Source organism: Bolinopsis microptera, chromosome 7, assembly GCF_026151205.1.
Source record: "Bolinopsis microptera isolate Bmic1 chromosome 7, MBARI_Bmic_1.0, whole genome shotgun sequence".
Classification (NCBI taxonomy): Eukaryota; Metazoa; Ctenophora; class Tentaculata; order Lobata; family Bolinopsidae; genus Bolinopsis; species Bolinopsis microptera.
In genome coordinates, this window is record NC_087078.1 from 11,993,833 (window position 1) to 12,020,318 (window position 26,486).

Here is a 26,486-nt window from a genome sequence, read left to right on the forward strand (position 1 = left end):
ACAGTCGCGACAAAATATAAGGTTTTAATGACGGAAGAGTTAACGAAGTCTCAATTATCGCCATTAGAAAGAAGGACTTGAGCAGCACTCACCACCGCACCATGCGTGTCCATCATTAAAATATATGAAATATCTCCTGCTTTGCTATTAAGTCCGATAGAGTATTTCCCTACCAGAATATGGAATATAGATGAAGCAAGATAACAGTTCTTTGCATAGATTCCTTAAAATCATAAACTATTGAGATATATTTGTAATATATGATCTGATCAGGATAGGAGGTTCCATCTTCATTAGTCGTTCACATACAAAGCTAAAGGTGAAATTGTTTTGATATATAATTAGGTAATACAACTTGTATTTCTGTTTGTAAAAATACTTTTCTATATAAAACTACTATAAAACTATATAAGCATCTATCGAGGAAAATATTTCGTAAAACTCAACGATCAAAAGGAATAAATATAATTTGTATAAAAACTATCCATTTAAAAAATATTGAAACTTTACGAATAAGTACTTTTCGTTATACTTATATTAGTGCGCCTAATCATCTTTTATTTTTGGATGGTAATATTACTATGGTAAATGGTAATATGACTATGGTAATAGTACTAGAGGCCAACATTACAGTACATTACTAAGTCAATTAGTTTCTTTAGCTCTATCTATCTACTCGTATTAATAGACCATATTTTAGATATTAATAAATATTTTTAATGGTTTTGAAAAAATGTAGTGCGTAAGCCTAAAAGGCAAAATTTCAATATTTCCGCTTCGCTGAAACATTTTGCAATCTTCGACAAGTAGTTGAATATTTTGGGAGAATTGAGAATTAATAGAATCTGGAAAATGAACGGCGATTTCTTTGGAATGAAGAGGGCTTTATTTGTTCAATGCCAAAAAAGCTCCGGCATTCTAATTAAGACTTTTAAAAACAAAATGACCAGTCAGGCACTTAATTATCTCCCTACGTCAGGCAAATATGTTCATAGTTTTTATTCTGATAATACTGTTAATTTGGTGTTTACAAGATGGACAGTGCTCCTGATAATAATGCGACATGCAGTGACCTCGAAAGCAGACTGGCTGCAGTATTCTGCAGAAAACTGTTTGAATAGCCGATATTTTGACATGCTAGCACACAGTTCACTCCAAATTCCACGAATACTGACAGAGAGTAGACAATAGTTAGTGTGTTAATTGCGGGGGAGGAGGACCTTACCAGGAGGACTATCACTTGTCAGCTCCAATCAGAAGCTGTTTGTAATAGTCACGTGTACTTTTTTAACCAATCCTCTTTAAGGTTTCGATTTATAGAGATACGCTAAGATGACAAGCCAGTCTTTTTTATTTAAGTTGTTCGTTGATCATGCTCCTATGCTAAGAAATAACTAAAATTCTAAATTGGGAACCGATAAACCTTTCCATAGAAGCGTTTGATATCGTACGAAAATTATGCGACTTTAAAGTTTGAATTGTTCTTTGAGTAATCTACTTGAACAGCCTGCACTAACATATCCAGAATATTTCTACCGATATAACTGATACATTACAATAAAAAGCTATAATCGGTCGTATTGTTAAACTTTAAATGATCTGACGATCAATATTCTGAGAGAAAAGAGAATTGTTCAGCCAATTGCATGCTATACTGTGGTACATTTTAGAAAGCATATATCTCGTGTGCTTTAAATATGCTATGGGAAAATGTCTTATCTGTGCCCTCATTAAATTGTCTGCCGTTTGTAATGTGCGTGTTTTTATGTAGGAGCTTTAGAGTTTGGATTGCTTTTATTTTTATTGGCCTTTTTTGGGGTGTATGAAGTTCTTAGGGCTTTTTATTTCTAATTAAGTGAACTTTTAGATATGACTATTGAGTATTGTCTAACTAATTCCTCAATTAATTGTTAATGTTTATCGTTCAATATTCATATCGTGAGCTTCGAGAAGAGATCAATAACTGAATTTTACAAGTTACAAGACAGTTTTACATTTTATTTTGTTTACTTCTTGTCAGATTAAATGCCGTCAGTTAGCGATAGAACGGGTTACAGTCTTTTCTTACAAGAATATTTAGACCTAATTACGATTCATTTCCCCCATCTCGCCACCAATTTATTCATTTCTATCACAATTTATTACCATCTGCTCTTCTATGCACATCTATCGGACTATTCTAACGTTGAATGCAATTACAACAGGGATATTTATTAGGCTCAATCAGTTGTAGTTGGCGCGGGATACTGTTTCAAAGTTTGACTTTATAAATTATAACGGCACCTTCATATGAACCCATCACACTGACCAGCTGCCAGCAATAAACCTAGTTTCTTCCCCTCCCCATATTAACGAGCTGCAGGTTTATCAAGGTCACGAGGTCACGAGCTTGTAAATCGGAAGGAGAAGAACTCACTTTTATTAATATTGGAACATCTTTTCAGTGTTGAAATCTTAAGGAAAACTAAGACTGTATGGGGTTAATTAGCTAACCATGTGCTAAGGAGAAACTAACAAGCTGAGCCACGGTAACCACGTGATCGAGTTTATCACGTGACCACGTCTTATAAAGAGGTCATGAAGGCCTCATTACACCGTTGTAATAAGTGGGCTATGTCCCCACCAATATCATTATCTGGTCCTGTAACGTCTCAATCCATGTAATATTTCTTGGATGCTACTAAAGGTCTATGGAGTATTGGCTGATCTAGTTATCTTTCGTCAAGGAGTGAAGTACTAACACAGTCCCGCTGATTGGGAGGAGATATTCCAACTTTATTCATATCTCATACCGACTATAAGAAACCCTTGGCCATATTTACCACCATAAACTGCATACCTTTATCTAAACTTCTGACTATGGCAACTTTTTGTGCCTGACAAGCCTGCAGCTCCAATAAAGAAGATTTGTTTGCCTTCTCCAGCCTCAATGGTTATTGCCATTTTTTATTTTTTTGGTAACTTAGATATTTATCAGTTGTCAAGCCATGCGCAAACAGGCTCGGACAGAGCCAATGATACTGTCTGATGGAGTTTGTGGAAGTAGGTTGTTTTTTTCCCCCAAGTTTCTTGATTGATTTTTGTTTTAGTTTCATACCGGATGATATATGTTTTAATTTAATTTGCCACAATGTCTGCCCAATACTTTCAATATATCTTTCTGTACCTTACCTGATTCGCTTCACGACAAATTATATCACAACACATTTAATAATTCCAATTTCCAACCGATATATTTTAATAGAAATTATAACCCTTACCTGTAGCTTCCTGACATTGTAAGAAACTCCATTTTTGTCCAATTCCTGAAGGAGAATTTTCTGTCGTTTGGTATTTACTTCAGCGTTGTCAACACACAGACTGATCCTGCGGGAGAATTACCTATTTAAATTTAACAGTGACTACTAATTTTTGATATTTCAATAACAAATATTTATAATAATATTCGTAATAACTTTACGGTGAAATTTTTACTGGTCCGGCATGTCTCTAAGCGTTTTTTCGGCATTTCAAGGGTCAGGGATTCGTCGGTAAGGTTTGTAGACGCAAAAAATTAGGGTGAATGTCAGATTGAGAAAAATTCTCATTCTCATACCCAAACCTAAGCTGAATCTTACATTCTTTGCGCCGACATACCAAGTCGGGGAGTCCGGATCCCTGTGATTTGGTCTGATAAGGCAGTGTGGGGGGGGGGGGGGGGGGGGGGGGGCAGTGTTTTACAGTGATTAATTTAGCAATCTTAAACCATGGCCAAATGGATATATAATACTTTTCTTACTCCATAGTAAGGAGTCCATACGACGGTCGTATTTAATTCGTCCATCATTTGTTCAGAAATTGTATTGACAAGAGATATAGTATGATATTGGCCATGATATCGTATTCAAACGATTCGTGATTAATAACCAAAATCGACATTGGTTATTTATAGATGAAAAAGAAGTCATTAATTATCTTAACCACCAGTTTCGTCGACACAATGAAATTAAAAGACAGCCAGATGACAAACAAAGGGGACCAGGAGCACCTTATAACACTGAGACAAATCGGTTCAAGGTTTTATTTATTATTAATTAGTTTTTATTAGTCAGGGCAGGACTTTATGAGTAGAATAAAAAATCTTGTATAAATGTCCTGTGGGATCCATTTTTGCCGTCGCAAAAAATTACCGATCATTAGACTGAACATCAACAACATTATTGCTTGTTTCATTAATCAGTTGTACGACTTTTTTAGAAGCAATTGGAGACATAAGTCTGTAAAAATTGGTTCATATGTAAAGTTGCACAAACTTGAAAGTCTTTGGTTTGAATTTAAATAGGATCGTAGCAGTCTTTGCGGGATGGGCATCAGTCAAAAGAGGACATCGCCCATTTGATTTCGTTACACTACAACTTGGTGCGCTTTCGTTTAAATCAGGTGGAACCGTGTTTCTATTTGGCGGTTTCGAAACTGTTGACGTCGGGATCATGTCAAAAACTCCGGAAGACGTTGGAATTTCCCGTTTTGATCCAGGTGGTTTGTTTGGCTGATAAGTAGGAGACCTAGAGGATTGCTTGAGCCAGGGTGCGTTGGAAGGAGGTTGTAGTCCTGTACTGATGACCTGGCTAAGTCTATCGTTGTCAAACCAACTGTGGTCGAATTCATCTTCCGAGTCTGAGATGTCAGGCAGAGCCGCCTTTTTCGGTAAACCTGAAATGTTTTCAAAATTTGTAATGTGCTTTTCTTTTTTCCTTTCAAAAACTCTGCAATTAAACCAGGAATTTTGTAAGTTCAGGAAAAACGTTCAGCCACACAAGTTGTTCACACCATATTCCCGTTTAATCGCTAAAACTTTAGTTTAAGTTCTAAAGCGACTCATTGAAAATTCTAATTATAGGATCAGGTGGGAACGTCAATCTAAACAATAATTATAATATTTAACATATTAACATATTTAGTAGGTCGAAAGGAAACATGCAACTGCACGTATCTAATGAGGGTACCTACAGCGCTATTCTATATTATTCATATTATAATTAATGTAAGTACAATGAATGTAATTCTTTAACCGTCCATTTTGTTGTGTTCGTTCATGCGTTCAATTGCACCCAAATAGACATTTATGTAAAGCTTATTACATATTGTCCTTATCATATTATGAATGAATCTATGCACAAAGCTATTCAACACAAAATGATTTTACCTTGTTTTTCGACACTCGACGACTTAAGTTTCGTCTTGTCCTTCGGTGCGCTCTTTCTCGACTCCTGATCAGTTGGGTTGGACGAGCGATTTTCGTTTGTCCTAACTTCTTCAACTAATGTTTCCCTGGGCTTAGTTTTCAGAGCTTTCAACCGAGGCAGACCCGGCGCCTTGAGGGGGCAGTACGATACTTCCACATGTATAACTTTATACCTGGTGTCAGGTATGTTGGTATGTTTGGTATGGTTGGTATGTTGATCATCCTCCTCCACATATAATTTATCACAATGTCCCAGTGTGCTGCTGTACGTTTTAACCCTCAGCCACAATCCTGAACGGGGATACGTTAATGGTTTGGGGGGTCGCAAAACTAAAAAATCTGTGACGTAACCCAAGGTGCAATTCATGCTAAAATCTGGCGGAGCGGGAGGTTTGTCAAAGGAAACCTCGTTAAATGATTAATGATCAGTTGTGAGCCCACTAATTGGTTATTGTGATATTGACCATCGTCATTGGGCCCTGAACGGGTCAACAACAGCGCAACCAAGGGAAACTGTGACCTTGTTTTGAGCGTGGCGAACAGGGGGTTTAAACTAATAATTTGCAACTAATAACCGTGTGATGGTCTCCTATTTTAATAAGGTCTCCGCTTAGTATTCGACAATTGTTAACGCTGCTTTGTTCCTTTTCTCGTACTTGTCAAGAGGGTGTCTCAGCTTATTCTTTCTTTCATGCAAGAACATGTTAATTTATTAGGATGCAGTGAAACTATCGGACTACGATGAATGGGGACTTGCCAGCCCATGGCAACATTAAAATATATTGACTCTGTTACATCGTTTCATGTCAATATAAAACTCCGCTACAAATTGAACTGGGATATAATATATATGTAACTATAAATTCATATGAAATTTTAATACTGGATCAAGTGGTAAGACAAGTAAAGAGCCTAGATTTTGGTAACGGGGATATCTATGACAAATTTGTAAAAAAATCTTTATTCGTAATGCATACTTTTTGATATCTACGAATATAAATATAGGAGTATGTATATAAGGCACTAGGTAAAGATAATAATCGTTATATTTCAGAAAGTGATATACTTTCTCATTAATTTCAATCCTGATGTTTCAACGATTGTAAGATATACCATATTCAATCGTCCGTTCGATTTATCACTGATATTAATTTGTCGGCTATGAACATTAATCATATTTAAACTGCTTAAATCATACAGACGATATTAAACATTTTTAATTGAGAACCATAATTAGAGATCTTAGTGGAATAATAATTACACTACAAAAGGTGTAAAGTTCCTCTAACTCAGGAAAACGCCTTTTTAAAAGATAGAGACGATTATCTTAACCCGTGTTGTCATGTACAGATGTAAGGGATACAGTAAAACCCAATTTATAAGGGCGCAGTAAATCACAGCAGTTTCAGTGAACCGGTTATATAGCTCACACCCATACAATATTTTACATGGTTTCAATTAATCATCTAACGGCAACACTTTCGGTATTAAACTTTGAAGCGATTTACCGAAATTATAACAATTCAGTTTGCCTTGACAATTATGTGTGAAAAGTGAAAGACATTGCACCAGACCATCGTGTCTGAAGGAAGTATTGGCGGATAAATATTATTGCAACCGAGCACTGCTGTAATTTCAGGTTCCTCCAGGTTCCATGAGAGCCCACAGAGTTTTAACCCAATTTTTCTGGATATTTTTGTGTCAACACGAATAAGGGGGATACTCAACACTTATTTTTCGATACTCAGAATCATTTTTAAGGACTCAACACCTCGCTTTGGGGCAGTACTTAAGTTAAAGTTCTGTTAGATATCACAGCAAGACCGTTTTCGACTCATCAACACTTGATGCGCTTTTTATTGATACTCCATTCATCCTACTCCCATCCAATTATTCATAAATGGCGGTACGGAAGGGTTAAAAACCCAACAATTATCGAGCACTCAATTAGTTTATCGGTCTCTTTATGCCAATGTTCTTTTCTTTTATGACACCTCTTTTATTGTTATTTGCAAAAAAAGCATTACAAAAGAGACTTAGTGTCGCTTTACCGAACAATGTGAATTACAATTAATTATCAATAATTATTAGGGCCATGCACCAAGTACCTGATAGAACATTTAGTCTATAATTAGGGTCATTTGTTGCACGGAAACGAAACCATTCCTTTATCGAGATTTAGGGGAGTTGTGATTTAGTAAATGGGAGGGGGGGGGGGGGGGGGGGGGGGGGTGCGGGGTGAACCTTTAAAGAGGAAACAAACAAATCGGCAAAGGAGTTTCTGTGATAATATTCATACTTCTTATCACCGGTTTTCTGTGAATTTACAAATGCATTATATACATGGTGGGCCAAAAGTCAGTACCCATACGTTGGCCTTAATAGCTCCGCCGTGTTTTATATTTGAGAGCTGTTGCTTTGCAGATGGCATACTGTACTTACTGGTTCGAGGATTCCGTCGTCAAAATTTGAAAATTCGAATATTTTAGACCACGCCCATTCAATATTAAAACACCTATATTGTTTTTTCTGAACATGCTGAACGCCTAATTTTTTCAGAGACGGTAGATTATCAAATGTTGCATATGATCTGAAAACATGAGGCAAAACGGATTATAAATGACGAAGTTATCAAGCATTTTCTGTATCTCGTTAACAATATTGACTGGGTGATTATGTGACACCGTGACACGACACCTTAATTGGGCACCCTTAACAATTCCCATAATGTTTAACGGGGTAGTTAACGGGGGCACCTTATCACGTGATTAGGTAAACCAATCACCTGATCACACGTAATGAATAAACTCGTTATAGCGTTATGCTTCATATCTCGGTCATCTGAGAAGCTACAGTTCTAATTCTTTCAGGACAAACGTAATTCGAATGGCCAAACACAATTCAATAACATTTAGCTTGATCCGACTATCCAAACTATCAAATAAATGTGAAAATGAACCTCCATTTGAAAAAAATGAACGCGAATATTTTTCGAGTTGACAAATTCCTCGAACCAGTGGTGGTACTAAGTCATACCAGAAAGAAGTATTTAAATTGGGCACTCAGTGACTGAGCTATAAAGGCCAACGTATGGGTACTGACTTTTGGCCCACCCTGTATATATATGATAGGGGCACGGTGAAGGGCCAACGGGACTACTATTTATTTTTGACGGGCCAACTTGCAATTTCACCTCTTTTTATAAAACTTAATATATTTTACGGTCGCCATAAGCTAGACCTCAGACCTGCCACCCACGTTGGGTTAAGTTGTGGTTTACTTCGTCAAGTTAGCTCCTTAGTTCAATGTAACTACATCCGGCTACATATGGGGAGCTTACTTGACAGTGACATGTAACATGTACAAAACAACAAGTACTCCGTATTCGGATCTTACTTGACACTGACACTGACATGTATGATGTTACACGTTCAAAAACGACATGAACACGTCCCCCTGCCGCCCCTTTAACAACGCCGCACAACTCAAGGGTTCCCCACAGTTTCGTTGTATTTTAAGTCTACGTTTCCGTTTTACCCACCCGTCATGTCGTTACTCTCGAGGAAGGCAGCTCGGGATCGGCTCACAGTTTCGTTGTTATTTTCGTCCAAGTAGGTGAACCGCCACTCACCAGGCGGCGGCTCGGACAGTCCAGGATCTGAAAGGTCCTCTCCGTTAAGAATGCTACACTCTGGTGTCGGGGACCAACTAACCATAGGAGGGGTTCCTGTAGAATGTCATGGGTTTCACGAGTGTTCAAATTACAAGCAATATTGAGCGTTTTGTGATTAAGTATAGTTTCAGATTTACTGCAATCACACCACACCAAGTTTGGATTTAAAATGTTTCATCTGACCGGAGTGTTCGATAAATAAAATAATCTCCCACCTGGACTATCAGGCTCAGATACATCCACTGGATCCACTGGAGCTGTATATGTTGCACTATTCGTTGAGGGAGACAGAGATTTTATATGGATAGGAGAAGGTGATTTGCCTAAAATGGGAGAGTGAGATTGTGAAAAATTGGTCGGAGGTGATTTGCCTAAGATGGGAGAGGGAGATCTAGAAAGGTTTATGGAAGGGTGCGCTGGTCCGGGTTGTGATTCCCCAGATGATAAGGTCCCTCTAGCCTTTTGTTCTTCTTCTATCTTTATAGGGGTGAAACACGGACTTTTTCGGTAGTGAAACGGTTCTGGTTTAGTTCCTCGCTTTACAGGCGACAAGGACGGGCTACTCGATCTTTTAACTGGAGAAGACACGATTTCAATTCTTTCTCGTTTGCACTTTTTCTTAGAATTACTGATGTTGTTGCTGCTGCTTGTGGATATGAGCTCACTTGTCTCCCTCTCTATTTGTTGAATAACGTTGTCGAATTCCTCTTGGCCTGAAAAATAAGAGGGTTAAAAAACTTTAAATTAAATGCTGTGCAATTCTCATCCTTCAACGTGTGCGGCGTTATATCGGAGGGGGGGAGGGGGGGGGGGGGGGGGGGCCGGGGGGACATACACTTAGTAACGTACGTGACGTTGGGGGGGGGGTACCTGATCCCCCCCGGTTATATCCACCCCATGTTTAAATACAGTAGTATTACAAGGCTTATTCAAATCAAGATAAAGTTGACCCACACTGTGTACTGACACGTCGTTTAAGTGACAACGTTTTATATTACACAATTTGTGTTTACATTTAAGTTACATCTCGATACTACTGTTTATTGCCGTTGCTTTCCAAATTTACAAGGTGTAATTTTGAGAAAATAAAAAGCGCTCATACGTTTTATAAGAGATAAATCGTCAACACGTAGGGTTTGAATTATTATATTTGGATACCCTCATGGCTCATACTTTAGCCTTAATATCACTATCACTTATCACTAGGGTCAGAATGTTGAAAGATGAATGGTGGTGAAATGTTCAATACAGTTACACCTATGATGGAGAACATAACCGAGACTTCAGGCCAGCTATTCACATGGAAACCCCTCCTAGAAGTGGACTTCACCATGGGGGTCCTCCTCTTAGCCTGCTTCTCCTGTGGACTCTTCGGCAACTGCATAGCATTCAAGTACTTCTCAACACAACGCCGAGACCTCTCCAACATAATTTACATAATGATCGTCGCAGTTGACATCATCAACTCTGTCCTGATGTTTTCACCGGGAGTGTCCTATTTTAAGGAACGTTCCCCCTTCCTCCTAACCTACCGCTGGATCTGCAACTCTTGGGGGGTGGCCTTCCACGTCAGTTCCAGGCTGAGTGTTTTCTTGGTGGCGACTCTGAGCATCTCCAGGACAATTAGCCTGACTTTTCCTTTTAAACAAGTTAAGAGAAAACACGTGTTGATACCCACGGGGGTGTACTTGTTTACACTTATCATACCGGCCCTGTTTCCATTCTACTACGGGAAGGAGTACATGTTAGTATATCAGTAGCCACAACTATACCTTATTACCATTTTAAACACTTTGCGTTTCTTTAACTTAGCAAGTCATTCTGTGGTCACTTGTTTCCTTTTTTATCATAAGAAACTGATTTTTTAAATGTTAAAATCGTTTAGATAGTATGAAACGATGGCACCTCGGTTTTTTAAAGAGAGAATCTTTCAAATACGAATTTAAGAAGGCAGGACCCGTTTAGCTGGAGTATCTGGTGACTAAACACTGGTCTATTTCAGGTACGACGAGTGGACGGTACTGTGTCTCTGGGAATCCTTCGCTAGCGACGTGAACCCCAAAAGCGTAATGTTCGTTATAATATATGTGTGCATCATCCAACTACCCCTCCTCCTTCCCTTCTTTCCTATAGCTTTCAGCTGTTTGGTCTCCTTCTACCAGCTGAGAAAGAAGAGTCCTTTCAGTGGAGACGGAATCACTCAACTGAAGAAGAGATACGCCTCCCAAACGATCGTCTTGGTTACGATCATCTACATTACCCTAAACTTTCCCGTGTGCATCTTCATCCTGCTGGAGGTAATCCAGGTGATCATGTTCCAGTTTGGGTACCCCTACGGGTTCATCCTGGGTACCAACATGAACATACAGATCTATCTGAGACTTCTGCTGGCCGTGTACTGCGTGGGAATCAACGCGGCGGTCAACCCGATAGTCTACTTGTATCGGTTCAAGGGCTTTAAAAAGTACTCAAACAGCTTGTCCAACCGAGTGAGGGATAAGATAAAGTATCGGAGGGTAAATAAGAACTGTGGAGATATGTCCGCTATTCCACTGGGAATCAGGCAAGTGAGCACCACGCCTTTCAGCTTCAGTGGCAATCATATTTATGAGCTTCAGCCATCCAAGTGGTGCTCGGAACAGACAAAAATTGACGATGATAATTCTTACAGTGAGCTTTGAGTGGCTCATGTGGTGCAGTGTGAACCCTGGATACTTATAGGACAAATAATGATATTATCTAGGTACAAGGTACTGTAACAGTGTAACAGTTGTGGCCTAGTGGCTGGTAGGATTATTTAAAGAGTGGTTGTGGCCCTAATTTATAGTTATCTGAGCTATTGGAGATTGGTGAGGGTTGATAGATTTTATACGTTTAAATGTTTAAAAAGACTGCAAAACTGATTTGATAATAAAATATTGATATATTGACCCTTAAATTTAACAAAGTGTTTTATTTTCTTTCTGTTTTAATGACAGATTATCAGCTGGCAAGATCAGCAGTCAAGTATCCTTAGCGTAAAAAGCGACCAAAAATTATCCTCTATGATGTGTCAATTTATCGATTGAAATTGGAATTTATTTGAATAATTAGCTATCTAGAGCTAACGTAGCAAATTTCCACGCTTACAAACAATAATTTAGATCAAAGTTTTAACAGGTATTTCACTCGGTACCGCGACAATTACCTGTTAATTGACCCCCGACAATTGACTCCTTAATCCTTATGTAATTACACTGGGGTCAATTGTCGCGAAATCTACTTCTAGGGCTTAGTACGACAATTGACCCCCATGTAATTACACTGGGGTCAATTGATCGGGTTAGGGATAGGGTTAGGGTTAATTCTATTAAATTATATTATCGGAGGGTCAATTGTCGCCCACCCTTTCAATCTTCCTCCATGGGTGGCTGTGAAGACTGATAAAAACCACTTCTTCCGTAAGATGGTGCATTTTGTAGACTTAAGTAAAAAAAATCCAGATTCGAAACAACAACGACAAAAAACAACAACAAAAAATACCAGTCCTGCCTTAATTCGCAGTCACATGACAGTTGACTGTACTTACTTGGACTGGAGAGGGGAGTCGTCTTCTTGCGTTTTCGGTTCTTTGTCAAGAGTTCCTTCTTCATTTTCTCCCTCACAGTCGGTAGTTTCTGAGATATTGGTTGAATTATTTCAAAATTATCATCTTGGCGAAAACCCAAAATTGGGTGAATAGAATAAAAGGCGAGTGATGTCGGTGCTATCCTAAAAGTTCAGAATATTTTAGAGGCTCGGAACAGCATTTTAGGTTCTTGTTTTTATTTTCGGCGGCTCTACATCACTGATTAGGGAGCAGCACTTATCTAATACATATTAGCTGCAAAAAGCCTCTTTTTAAGATGATCCCAATTCCCTACGTGGTTATGCTCATTCATTTTCAATTCCTTTTCTCTCAAATCTTTTTCTGCGACCGCAAAATAGAGTATAAAACTTGACTATTTTATCAACACGTGACACGACTATTGACTACAAAGTTTAAACCCCCAGTCAATTAAAAAGCTACCTGATCGATTAATAAGGAGCTTTATTACAATAATTCAATTCAGCTTCAAATTATAGCGCGCAAAAACGTAAAAACTAGAATAATGAGTTTGTAATGTTACGAACAAATCATTCGTTCTGGACACGTGTAGAAATTTAATCATAAGAACAAGGGATCTGTCTATTTCATACTGTCGTTTAGAAATATAATAGACTTTCTTAACCAAGATTTGAAAAGCGTTATAAGCGTATGCACAAAATATAAAAGATTTAATATGGGTAATTTGTCTGGAATTGAGAATTATTGAAGCTTTCAGTGGACCTGCAGAGTGCAATTGGTATAAGGCATACGCAATAAATGTTATTGCAAAACGATAAATTTGACGAACGGAAGTCTGAAGCCTGGGGCATTGAAAAGAACTGTGTATACTCTACAGTCTACACTGTGTATACTCTACAGTCTACACTGTGTATACTCTACAGTCTACACTGTGTATACTCTACAGTCTACACTGTGTATACTCTACAGTCTACACTGTGTATATTCTACAGTCTACACTGTGTATACTCTACAGTAAGGTTTTTTTTTTCTGGGTGCCACAGACCCACCCAATGGTGCTGACTTTTTTGGGTTAAAGACCCACTTTTCCATTGAATGTGGCTCGCTGGCTGAGCTGCGCTCGCAGTAACTTTTTTCGCAAATTTTTTAATCCAATTTTTTGAACTTTCCCTATCAACAATCTTAGAGATTGGACTAAATATTACATTCCATAATTTAGGACTTGAAGTTGATGACCTTCTTCCGTCAGAATAATTATATGTACTATTCATATATGCAATATTCCACCACATTTTGGTTGATAATTTGATTTCCAAAGTCCACTCATACATATGTGGAAAACTTACAAATACCCCTTAAAATGCTGGCTTTATACTTATAGTATAAAGATGTAGGTATAGGTCAGGGACGTAGCCAGGATTTTAATCCAGCTGCGCAGCGAGCGAAGCGAGCAAGCTGTGGCAGGGGTCTGGGGGGCGCAGCCCCCTGGAAAATTTTTGCAAAACAGGGTGTTTTAGACGACATTTGGCATTAAAGAAATTTGTAGGACAGCAATAAACTGGGATTGAAAAGAATCAAGTACTCACGTACAGGGACGTAGCCAGGATTTTTCTTTGAGGGGAGCTGTCGGCGAGCGAAGCGAGCCGACGTGTCCAATCCAGCTGCGCAGCGAGCGAAGCGAGCAAGCTGTGGCAGGGGTCTGGGGGCGCAGCCCCCAGCGGTGTCCAGGGGCAGAGGGGAAATTTTTTGCCCCCCGGAAATTTTTTGCGAAACAGGGTGTTTTAGACGACATTTGGCATTAAAGAAATTTGTAGGACAGCAATAAACTGGGATTGAAAAGAATCAAGTACTCACGTAAAGTTGGTAACTTCACAACAGCAATCTGCATTCTCCAATCAGAATTTACGACTTACTCAGGCCTCATCGTCTTAAAATTTTTACATTTCCTACGGTCTAGGGGACACTATTGACTATTTATAGAAGTCTTCTAGAATGTTTGCTTGGATGTTATGACAGATATTTACTAATGACCAATCCACAGTTCAAATCTTTGACTGACTGCAGTCATAAACACAGCCCAGTTACCAGGCGACCATGGGGGAGTAGACACACAGTTGATAACAACAGACCTACTATCAATATCAACAGACCCACTATTTCATCTTACAGACCCACAAGTCAATCCACAGACCCATTTCAGAGTAGCAAAGACCCACTATTAAGCTAGTAGACACACACTTAATAAAAATAGGCCCACTATTTGACCTTAGAGACCCACTGCCAATAACAACAGACCCACTTTGTAACCTTACAGACCCACAAATAAATCTACAGACCCATTTCAGAGTAGCAAAGGCCCACTATTAAGCGAGTAGACACACACTTAATAACAACAGACCCACTATCGATATCAACAGGCCCACTATTTCATCTTACAGACCCACAAGTCAATCTACAGACCCATTTCAGAGTAGCAAAGACCCACTATTAAGCGAGTAGACACACACTTAATAACAACAGACCCACTATCAATATCAACAGGCCCACTATTTCATCTTACAGACCCACAAGTCAACCTACAGACCCATTTCAGAGTAGCAAAGACCCACTATTAAGCGAGTAGACACACACTTAATAACAACAGACCCACTATCAATATCAACAGGCCCACTATTTCATCTTACAGACCCACAAGTCAACCTACAGACCCATTTCAGAGTAGCAAGACCCACTATTAAGCGAGTAGACACACACTTAATAACAACAGACCCACTATCAATATCAACAGGCCCACTATTTCATCTTACAGACCTTAAGTCAATCTACAGACCCATTTCAGAGTAGCAAAGACCCACTATTAAGCGAGTAGACACACACTTAATAACAACAGACCCACTATCAATATCAACAGACCCACTATTTCATCTTACAGACCCACAAGTCAATCTACAGACCCATTTCAGACTTCAGAGTAGCAAAGACCCACTATTAAGCGAGTAGACACACACTTAATAACAACAGACCCACTATCAATATCAACAGACCCACTATTCCACCTTATAGAGTATAGACCCATGTAAGTAAGTCTACACTATAATAAAACACATCCAAGCTATCAACAGGCCCACTATTTGAGCATGTACAGACCCTCATTAACCATGGTCAATTCAATCCTAACCTCACCCCCCCCCCCCCCCCCCCCCCCAAGAAAATATGTTTTTTTTTCGTTTCAGCCAATTTTAATTTTTCGATGAAAAAATTTGAGGCAAGGGTGCTGGCACCCTTGGCACCCTATAAAAAAAAACCTTACTCTACAGTCTACACTGTGTATACTCTACAGTCTACACTGTGTATACTCTACAGTCTACACTGTGTATACTCTACAGTCTACACTGTGTAGAGGCAAGGAAATGAATTGTACCTCTAAAGCACAGGCTATCATGAAGTGTTGAATCTCAGATTCCCGATATCCCCTCTCTTTGTAAAACTGAACCGTCTTCTTATCCAACATACGAGCTATCTTATCTCCGATGTGCTGCACAAGGTTATATCGTCAGAATGATTGTGTGCTGCACAAGGTTATTTCGTCAGAATGATTGTGTGCTGCACAAGGTTATTTCGTCAGAATGATTGTGTGCTGCACAAGGTTATTTCGTCAGAATGATTGTGTGCTGCACAAGGTTATTTCGTCAGAATGATTGTGTGCTGCACAAGGTTATTTCGTCAGAATGATTGTGTGCTGCACAAGGTTATTTCGTCAGAATGATTGTGTGCTGCACAAGGTTATTTCGTCAGAATGATTGTGTGCTGCACAAGGTTATTTCGTCAGAATGATTGTGAGTTAGGAATAGGGATTGTACATCATGTCACACTGTCATATGAATCTCAATTAATTTCTAAACGCTTGACTTATAATCAAAGCTGCTATGTTATCTGCAGAAATGGGAGATGACTTTATCATATCAAGTCTTTATCATAAACTGTCTCCGTAATACGAATAAATTTAGTTAAACAAGTTTGAGGTTGATATGATTTACGAAAGTACTAATATATTTAATACCCAAATTTCCTTGATTCAGTCCCCGGTCTCACCTGTATACTCTTAGCTTCCTCCCCGGACCTTAAAGGAATAGGATAACTACAGAGCGCCTTCATAGACCTTGAGTAGGAATGATAGGACTTGTTATCCTTCTCCTTAGCATCATCTCGCAATTCTTTGATCCAGTTGTAAAAATGGGGATTAGATGGACATTTTGGCATTTTGCTATTTTGGAAGTTAAATTGTTAGAAGTTTGTTTGGAGTGATAAAGCTAAGACGCAGGGAAATTTTAGGTCGTAAGAATAATCAGTGAAAATTAAATGAATTTTAAAGTGATGCAGAATAGATTGATTAAGCTTATTATTCAATGCTGACGGAGACAAAAGTTGGACACATAGGTTTATAATGTTCTGAGCCAACAGCCAGTTCCTTACTTACTAGAAATTAAATAGCTCATTAGCTCTACCAAGTACCAATCTAGTAGGTTAATTGAGGATGAATATTGAATCGTTGGATGCTCGAATGTGAGAACAAAGGCTGTGATCAAAACTTAATAACCTTGTGGAATATTAAACTTTTAAAATAAGAGGCTTGTACTGTAAAATGGAAGTACTAGGAAAGTGTAAATAAATTCATTCAAAAACAGCTCCAATAAAATAATTCATTCCTCATCTTGACACATTTCCTCAAACTAATAATGTAACTCATTATTTACATACAAACAGATAATTTCTTCACCCAGACTTCAATGCAATACACAAAAGGTTCTCGTTTAGTTTTAGTTAATTCCTTCAGTTAATTCCTTCAAGAATTTAGTTAATTTAGTTAATTAGTTAATTCCTTCAAGAATCCTTCTTTGATTCTTCCATCCACTTTGGTTCGGAGTGTATTTTTCCCATAACCTTTTTGTAAGTGAGGATGTACTGAACAAGTGAATAGACACCCATAACACCTGTTATTGCTCTGAAATTGTACGTATTAATATTATTCTCTGGATAAGTTAAAAGTATTTTCCCTGATTTTATTTCATGCTGCTTTCCGCGATTAATAGCTATAATGGGAGTGGATACGTAATTTTAAAACTCGTCTTTCTACGTTTTCAATATACACAATTGAATTGAATATAGAATTATTAGGAGACACATCAGTGGAAATTATTATTATCTGACATTAAGTTTAGAGAACTTTACTAGCAGAATTTAACTAGCAGAATTTAGCAGAGTAAGTTCATTACATATAATGTACGCATATAAAATGTGTGTAATTGATATTGATTACATAATTCCCCTTTATTGGAAATTGATGTTTTAGTTTACAGCAAAAGCAGACGGAAACAAAAGAACGGGCTTGGCCGGGAATTGAACCCGGGACCTCTCGCACCCTAAGCGAGAATCATACCCCTAGACCACCAAGCCGATGACAAGATAACCAAATAGCCTTTTCTAAAATTTCAACACTGTCGTAAGCTTCGATTTGAAAAGGGCAATTCACTGATCAAGTGGTATGCTCACTACTAAAACTTTTTCCAGTACCATCCATTTTATGACAATCAACCTTGTCACGCAACTTGGGATATATTAAGTAAATTGAATTAGATCTTAGATCTGCGGAAATACATAGCACATGTGGCTTAGTGGTCTAGGGGTATGATTCGCGCTTCGGGTGCGCGAGGTCCCGGGTTCAAATCCCGGCTGAGCCCTTTTGTTTAAATTTGCAGTATCTCCCGTTTATCTCAACAGTGAGAAGCATTGTGACTAAAACAGTGACTAGGAAAAGAATATAAGGTTGCAAATACATCTATACTAATTCAGAACGGCCGAAGGTATGAACAAACTGAGTTGATCAGAACGGTAACTGCAGTCATTTGATTGCCTAAAAGTATCATATTATGGAGTTCATAGAACATGTGGGAATCTTCGAAACATCAACTTGTACATATAACAGTTAACGCGGAGAAATAAATTTTACCAAATATATGGGAAGCAGAAACCTGGTAAATAGATGGCATGAAGGGTTCTTGACATCGCAATATTGACATGAATTGTATTCATGTTGTTTCAGTGTAATTTTTTAACAGAATTAGCAAATTTGTGTAAAAATAATTGGTACCAGCTTCCTATCTACTGATAGTTTCAGTACAAAAGGCAGAACCACAATAAAAGAACGGGCTCAACCGGGATTTGAACCCGGGACCTCTCGCACCCAAAGCGAGAATCATACCCCTAGACCATTGAGCCACTGACAATTGAGGAATATTGCTATAATTATGCTTTACAATCTCAACGTCTTCTCTTGATACCTACTTCGTATGACGTAATCAATGGTAATGCCCTAAATGCCAATGTACTGCCCACTGAGCAGCATTTTCAGTGAATCTGTTCTAAACGATTTTTCTTAATAAAAAAACAAAACTTACAAATAGCCCTGAAGATAAGTCGAATCTTGGAGTGACCAGATAGGGGCACCGAGACAACCAATAACTGCACCAAGCTGCAAACACATGTTCACCTGGTAGATTTTAATATGGAAATGTAGAGGAATTTCAAAGAGGAATTTCAAAGATCAATCTTAGATGGCACAATTAGTAATAGTAATACCGAATTCTTTTCGGGTAAAATATGTTGAGATCAGAATGTGTGTGAAGCGTTAACCAAAAATCACGTGAATAAAGTTTGTGAATGTAAAGTAAATTTTGCCAAACCTTTCCATGCCAGCCGGGTTTAACTTCTATGGTACCGTCTGCTATATTGAACAGTTCTTTAATCGAGAACTGAAACAAAATGTTGTTGGGGAGGAGCAATCAATCGGCCGGCATCCGCTTTCCGACATAATATTGTGCTCACTAAAGTTGTGTAACTCTTACTTAACATCAAGATAATAATACCTGACGACTTATCACTCACCAGTTGGGAAATATGGGAGGATAGCTAAACTAAGTTAAAGTAGAGAATATATGAGGATTCTGGTGACAACCATTCGGGTTGGCCCACGTACGTACGTGCAGCAGCCGGCGGTTTCGAATTATATAGATGTGTATGCGCGCGTACGTGATCATCTAGCTATGCGCGCGCATGTGCCGCGGTTTCCAGCAAGAATAGATCATTAAAATTTGATTCGTCGTTCGCGCGCGCTCTCGAAGTCTGCCAACAGGGTCGGGAATTGGGATACTCTTCCGGTGGATAGTGGAAACCTGCCGAATGATGATGCTATTAGAGCAGCGTGTACGCGATGTAGACGACTTATATTATTCTTATGTAATCGTGGTTTTGTTGTAGAGATAAATGGTGCACATAAAGAGAAACGCCACTGTGAATAATCAATCATAATTTTGCAGACACTATGTGAAACATCATGTATTTGGGAGAAGCGGTAAAGGTGCATATAGTATGCCCAGTATGACTATACAGGAGCGGTTCATGACCATGCGGCGAATATACAACTACTGATTAATACTGACAAGGACACGTACTGCAGAGCGATAAAAGGTCACCCGCTCAGACTGTACTGTGTTTCGCTGTTGAGTTGGACTCGGGATCACAGGCGTAACCTAACTACACCACCAGTGACGTAACCTTACTACACCACATGTGACGTAACCTAACTACACCACCTGTGACGTAACCTAACTATACCACCAGTGACCTAACCTAACTACACCACCTGGGACGTAACCTAACTACACCACCTGTGACGTAACCTAACTACACCACCAGTGACGTAACCTAACTACACCACCTGTGACGTAACCTAACTACACCACCTGTGACGTAACCTAACTACACCACCTGTGACGTAACCTAACTACACCACCTGTGACGTAACCTAACTACACCACCTGTGACGTAACCTAACTGCACCACCTGTGACGTAACCTAACTACACCACCAGTGACGTAACCTAACTACACAACCTATGACGTAACCTAAAGACCTAACTACACCACCTGTGACGTAACCTAACTACACCACCAGTGACGTAACCTAACTACACAACCTGTGACGTAACCTAACTACACCATCAGTGACGTAACCTAACTACACAACCTGTGACGTAACCTAACTACACCACCTGTGACGTAACCTAACTACACCACCTGTGACCTAACCTAACTACACAACCTGTGACGTAACCTAACTACACCACCTGTGATGTAACCTAACTACACCACCTGTGACGTAACGCCACCTGTGACGTAACACCACTGTACACCACCAGCTGAAGGTTGAGCTCTGGAAGCGTTTCATTTTGCTTGAGACTGATATCCTCCATTTGAGAGAACTTGCTAGTGATCGTAGATATTAGAGTTAACTTTTCAATTTTATACATGAGTACAAGTCAATTTGAGTTGTGGGACATGATTTATAATCTTACAAAGGATCACGTTTCGATTCTAAATTATTTTCAGATTATTTTTAAGATTGAAATGTTTGATAATAATAATATGCTGGCAAGCTCGATGATATCGATTACATTACAACAATCTATTTTTATTTAGCGGATGGATTACCGACTAAGGTGGCATGTGTAAGGTTATACGAATAAGGTCACAATCCTCAACGACCGTTTTCTTTTGCTAACTTTCTTTAACCTTGATATATTTTTACTGAACCACGTTGTAGTTACTCAATACTAGCATTATATATATTAGAGCGATTGAAAGAATTATCTTACCGTAAGGTAACTTTACGTCCGGAAAGTTTTTTCTGTGACAGCCATTCAAATTAGAAATCAAAATTTAACCTAATTTGAAAAACATTTGCCACATTTTTTCGTTGTTCAAACGAGTTCAATTTTACGCACTAAAGTTTTGGTGCCCACATCTTGCGTGCGTAATATATCTTGCATTGGCAACTTGAACTGTTGCTTCCGTCTAGAACCTACTCCTCAGCCTTTAGTGAATGTGGTTTTGCTTTTGGTTCCCGTGACCTTCCTCCCCCATCTTGTCGTGTTATCTGCTTGAAATACTATCCCTCAACAATAAAACTTGTTTAATCGCAGCTTGCTTGTTTTATTTTGTTGGTTTGTTATCCATTTACATGTGTAAAAAACCTCCTCATTATTAGAATCGCAATCTAGCAACACAACCATAAACATGATTTATTTTGTTTACAGTTCATCTGTACTTCAACAGACATATTGTATATTTGCTGAAATTTGAAGAGGTCACATCTTTAATCTTTAACTCTTCTGATTATTGCAGTCTACATAAATACATTTTCTAATAACTGAGAACTTTTTATACAAATAACTCCAGTTTCTAATACCAACAGAAGGATGGTTCTCTTCGGAAGCATCACGATAGACGGGAAAATAATATACAACGGAACAAAGACAGATGGGATCATGAACTATGTTTGTGGCGGACTCCTTATAGCTTATCTAGTGATCGGTCTTATCGTAAGTCTCCATCTAATTTACTACTACAAGTTAAATCAGCCCTCCTGGATCGATAAATACCTCTGCTACTCTTCCATCTTACGACTTTTTATTTTTACATATTATCCAGCTGCTCTGTACTTCTGTAGTTTATCAGCTTTTCAATGATAGCCCTCCAACCCAGATTCTAGATAAATTGAATTGGTGGGAAAAAGTGTGCAACATCACCTCTTATCTAAGTTTCTGTGTGCTCCTGGCATTTGATGCTGTCATTGTGACCATACAGTACGGCAATATCCACTGTCCTTTGTGGACTCTCCTCAACGATTCTTATAAACTGAAGAAACGTGTGCTGATTGCAGCAACTGTTCTTCTCACGGCTTTTTACACTGCTGCAGTCATACTGGGGCAAATATGCAGAAAGAAAGAATCCTTACCATATTCCAATGTCGAGGGTGTTAATAACTACTGACGCTATTTCCAATGCTCCCATCATTTTACTGGCATGTTTGACCATCGGCATCTACATGACCACCTGGATCAGGTTTTGGTGCCAAACTCAGGAGATAAGAGTCGTTGAATTGGTTAGGAGAGAGTTTAGGTTGGTCGGCATTTTTGTATTATCTGATTTCATATGCGCTTCATCTTTGATTGTTCTTGTGGTAAATCTAAGCATAATGAAAGAAGGAAACTTATGTCGAAGTGTATACATTTGGATTCTTTCCAGTACTATGGTTCCAGTAACGGTTAGTACGCTAGTTGCTTGCTACTTGTTCATCAGTGATAAGGGCATCATTCGCAACCTGTTTGGAAGATTTTGCCCAGGAAGCTTAGGATATGAACGAGTTAACTGATACCTTAATCATATATGTTAATATCCGAACAGGATACGTCTGGAGTCTGGAAAGTGAAAGATTATCCACTACTTTGTTTTGTGTCTCTGCTTAATGATTAGGGAATTTAAACAGACTCCACTTAATTGCTAAATATTTTTTATAGGATATATAACTTTTTTCATTTTGTTAAAAAAATTCATCGTGAATTATGATTTTTAGTTTTTTCAAGACGATAAATCGCATTTAATGGGATTCATTTTCCGATCTTTTAAGTTAGAACTATATAAACTTAAGACCATGACCAGCTAATCTTTTTCATATTAAATGAAGCTAAAATTAAAGTGGACTTATTATTTGATGAACTTAAAAAGGTCAAACTCCAGTAATATTGTAAATGTTGTACAATGTAAGTTTGTTTGTTGATTATTAAAGGCACAGTGTTTGACTTGTAATTTAAGTATTTACGATTGATAATTACTAGAACGAAGCCAACTAGGATCTAACAGAAAGAAACACAGACAATTTTGTGACAATTTCACTAAACTTCAGTGTGGTAATAAATTGCTGGTAAAGCTACAGTCTACATTACCACATAGTTAGGGCAAGAATTGCTGTTTATGGGTCAATCTGTGAACAAATTCGTAACAAAGGTTTGTCTACAGGAATGTGTTGTCCATAGTCCCAGGAACCACCAAAAAAAACCGTCCAGCTGAAAAATTTGGGCAAAACAATTCCTGTAGACAAACCTTTGTTACGAATTTGTTCACAGAAAAATCAACTCTTGCCCTAACTAACAGATAATCTTATGATAATGCCAGTAAACCACGTGAAGCTATCGTTTAACATCAGCATAAATTATCGGAGCAAAGTTGACTCACTGATCATTAGCCAATAGTGAGTAACCAATAGAGTACATCAGCTAAAATCTACAGTAAACATAAGCTTATACTGTAAGCACAAGACTTACAATCTATCCAGTCCCAAGTTCTTACAAATGTTCCATTAGAAACAACTAGAAACCATGACTGAACCGCCTTACAGGGGCCAGGGCGAACTTACCGGGTTTAACTCATGAAGCTTCACATGCCTAGATACAGAGGGTAGCATGTGCATTACAGCAGATCACCGAACAGTAATTCTCAGAGATTGTGCTCTAACAGAACTGGTTATCTCATTACCTCCCTGCTTCTCGCACAACAGCAGGCTCCTCGTGGCGTTGAAACACTTCCTGCTCATCACTCTCGCGATAGTTCAAACATTTTGACCTTTCATTGGGCTTGATTTTGTCTCGTTGTATAGATAGGAGGCGATTTGTTTTGTTGGTAGTGGTAGCTGGAGTCGGGGATGGATTCTCAGTGCAAATTTGGTCAGTATGTGTGTATTGCAACGCTTATCATATGGATCTTGTCAGTTGCGGGTAAGTCGTAAGATAATGGTATTGATAAACGAACAGTTTACTCGACTGGGAATGGTGAATGCTGAATCGTTTTACATCTCTTATATCAACTATAAGCTATATTGATGAACTATTTAAGTTATAATATTTAGGTGAACTTTTCCACTGTGTAAATACCACTGCATTGTAAAATATAATTCCACTTTCTACGTGTAGAATTTAATTTTAATCATGACTACCGTTTAATTATTTAACGTTCAGGGATGCTACCTCAAATTATCTACACAGTGGATTATACTCAGAACATTGAAGTCTATTATGATGAAATTGATGATTTAGACCACAATGATAACCTTCACCGAAATTTGGGAATCCTTGATTTATGATACTGATCGGGATTTGAGAGGAGTTGTCTGGTTTTTATCGGTAAGTTGTAAAATGTTAGTATCTACAGACACTGTCATGATATTTATTTAAATTACTGCATTACATGATCAATATTTAAAATAAAATATTGCAAAACACGTTAAATTCACATACCTTGTCCAAAGATTTGTATTTTACAGCTAGTCCACCACAGAGGAGAATAATGTCACGCCCTAGGATTATAAACACCAGCCAGCCTACGAGATTCAGAAGATAACCAAGAAATTATCCCGAGGCTAATATAAGGAGAAGTTAACATGTGAGGAGTATCATTAGAGGTTTCTGTAAAGTAAATTTAAATGATGTAGGTTTTTTAAAGTATTTACTTTGTACTAACTGTATTTACTTACTAGTATTTTTAGCCAAAGCTTATGAATGTCTATGGTTGATGGGAAATTCATATCTTGCAACATTATGAATGGTAATACCTATTTCCGTTCAAAAATTTGATTCATGACTCAGCTCAAGTAAGACTTACTGGGCATAAGACCAGAATACCAAACACTAGCGGTAGTTAATCCCATGAGCATCTTGTCACCGATTGGATCTATAATGCTACCCAGCAGCGATCTTTGGGAGGGGAACCGCCGAGCAATCTGGCCATCTAACTGAAATAAGGGTCGTCATTTAGGACTACAGTTAAATCAACTGTGAACTTTGGTGGTTCAATTGATTTCCAAATCGGGGCTAGTTAGATACCCGTATTTATGATGTATTGTGAGTATCTATAGATAGGAAATTTATTATGTTAGATGATTTAAATTTTAAAATTTAAAAAGTATAAATAAACAACTCACAAAATCTGTAAGTCCAGCGACACTAAACAAAACCAGTGCAGTGGAGTGCTGACCATTAATTACTGAGTATGCTACGATTGGTGACAATAGTATTCGCGAGAAGCTCAGAGCATTAGGAATAGTATAGATATTGTCCTTCTGAAAAAGTTAACGATTATTAGGTTAATGATCATTGAGTAAAAATATTTTTAATTATTTACAAAATTTCATTCGATAATCTTGGAACTGTGTTATGCAGATTGTGCAAGTAATTGTATAAACATCTATGCTTCAATCTTCATGATGAAATAAACAATAAACAAGATATTTGAATAACATTTATTAATTCTTAATTACATCTAGTAATTATGTATGATTTATTCTTTAAAGGGGTGTTTGAAGTGAATTTAACTGTTAACTTTTCAAAGAATCATTGCTGATTTCAATAATGTATGATTATCAGGCCATATGTTTTCATTAAAAATATTCCCAGTTAGTAAAATTGACATGATTTACCTAGAAATTTAATACCTTACCACTTTAAGGTCGTCAGAGTTGCTTGAAGAATTTCTGCAACCAAGATACTTTAGCTTGTACCTGAGGTTAAAACTGATATTGGTTTGTTTCAAATAAGAATCATGGTGTCAACTGGCTATGAGGAAAACAATCATAACTAAGCTAAGGCTAGAAGCAACTCAAACTTTCCGGGTTTGATTAGTTTTATTTAAAATATTTGTTTTTGAATTGAAGCATACCTTAGTTTTAATTTATTGGTACTCTGAAACAGACTTAAGACCGGTCGCTGCAGTCTACAGCTAATCATCCCTTGAAATTTGTATTTTAGCAAATTAGCATGTTTCTAGAACCCCAATAAATCAATTCTTTAAATATCGATCATAGGTACCAAATGGGTAACTAGCTAAAGAGTTAATCTTATGTTTGTGACTTCAGAAAGAATATACAATATGCAATAGCATTGTGAATACTGAGACTCTATGTGCATGCGGTATGTTCCAAGACAACAACGCGAACGGTTACAAACTTTTCCTTCAACAGATTTAACTTACAAAGTCACATAATTTCAATCTATTCCTTTAAAAAAGTATACCAAATCAACAAACTATGCTGTTCAACATTTAGATCAGAGGTAACAA

The 26,486-nt window shown here is 38.0% G+C and overlaps 3 protein-coding genes and 3 non-coding genes across 10 annotated transcripts in view; 2 read left to right on the plus strand and 4 right to left on the minus strand.

Annotated features, from left to right (window-relative positions):
- Positions 1–26,486, minus strand: part of LOC134819026 (uncharacterized) — a 104,790-nt gene that overhangs the window by 11,764 nt on the left and 66,540 nt on the right. The window contains exons 2-9 of one of the 5 annotated variants that reach the window (XM_063828783.1): positions 16,576–16,747; positions 15,905–16,018; positions 12,466–12,553; positions 9,113–9,610; positions 8,766–8,951; positions 5,186–5,515; positions 4,293–4,692; positions 3,261–3,366 (exon numbers count right to left, since the gene is read on the minus strand). In XM_063828783.1, the coding sequence (XP_063684853.1) occupies positions 3,261–3,366; positions 4,293–4,692; positions 5,186–5,515; positions 8,766–8,951; positions 9,113–9,610; positions 12,466–12,553; positions 15,905–16,018; positions 16,576–16,743 (1,890 nt within the window). In that variant the 5' untranslated portion in view covers positions 16,744–16,747. Of the gene's footprint in view, positions 1–3,260; positions 3,367–4,292; positions 4,693–5,185; positions 5,516–8,765; positions 8,952–9,112; positions 9,611–12,465; positions 12,554–15,904; positions 16,053–16,575; positions 16,822–26,486 lie in introns of those variants that run through there. The other 4 variants (XM_063828784.1, XM_063828785.1, XM_063828787.1 and 1 more) reach the window with 4 other exon arrangements.
- LOC134819027 (type-1 angiotensin II receptor-like) lies at positions 10,102–11,839 on the plus strand. The gene is made up of 2 exons (XM_063828788.1): positions 10,102–10,641; positions 10,900–11,839. The coding sequence occupies exons 1-2, from the start codon at positions 10,121–10,123 to the stop codon at positions 11,576–11,578; spliced, it is 1,200 nt and encodes a 399-aa protein (XP_063684858.1). The 5' UTR covers positions 10,102–10,120; the 3' UTR covers positions 11,579–11,839.
- Positions 16,848–26,166, minus strand: LOC134819028 (probable cardiolipin synthase (CMP-forming)). The gene is made up of 8 exons (XM_063828789.1): positions 26,088–26,166; positions 25,869–25,929; positions 25,354–25,491; positions 25,035–25,164; positions 24,671–24,753; positions 19,224–19,292; positions 18,939–19,030; positions 16,848–17,485 (listed from the first exon to the last, which is right to left on the minus strand). Exons 1-8 carry the CDS (start codon positions 26,153–26,155, stop codon positions 17,365–17,367), a joined length of 762 nt encoding a protein of 253 aa, XP_063684859.1. The 5' UTR covers positions 26,156–26,166; the 3' UTR covers positions 16,848–17,364.
- On the minus strand, positions 17,866–17,937 carry Trnap-agg (transfer RNA proline (anticodon AGG)). Its single transcript has one exon. It is a non-coding gene; the product is annotated as a tRNA-Pro (tRNA).
- Trnap-cgg (transfer RNA proline (anticodon CGG)) lies at positions 18,150–18,221 on the plus strand. The gene has a single exon. It is a non-coding gene; the product is annotated as a tRNA-Pro (tRNA).
- Positions 18,688–18,759, minus strand: Trnap-ugg (transfer RNA proline (anticodon UGG)). Its single transcript has one exon. It is a non-coding gene; the product is annotated as a tRNA-Pro (tRNA).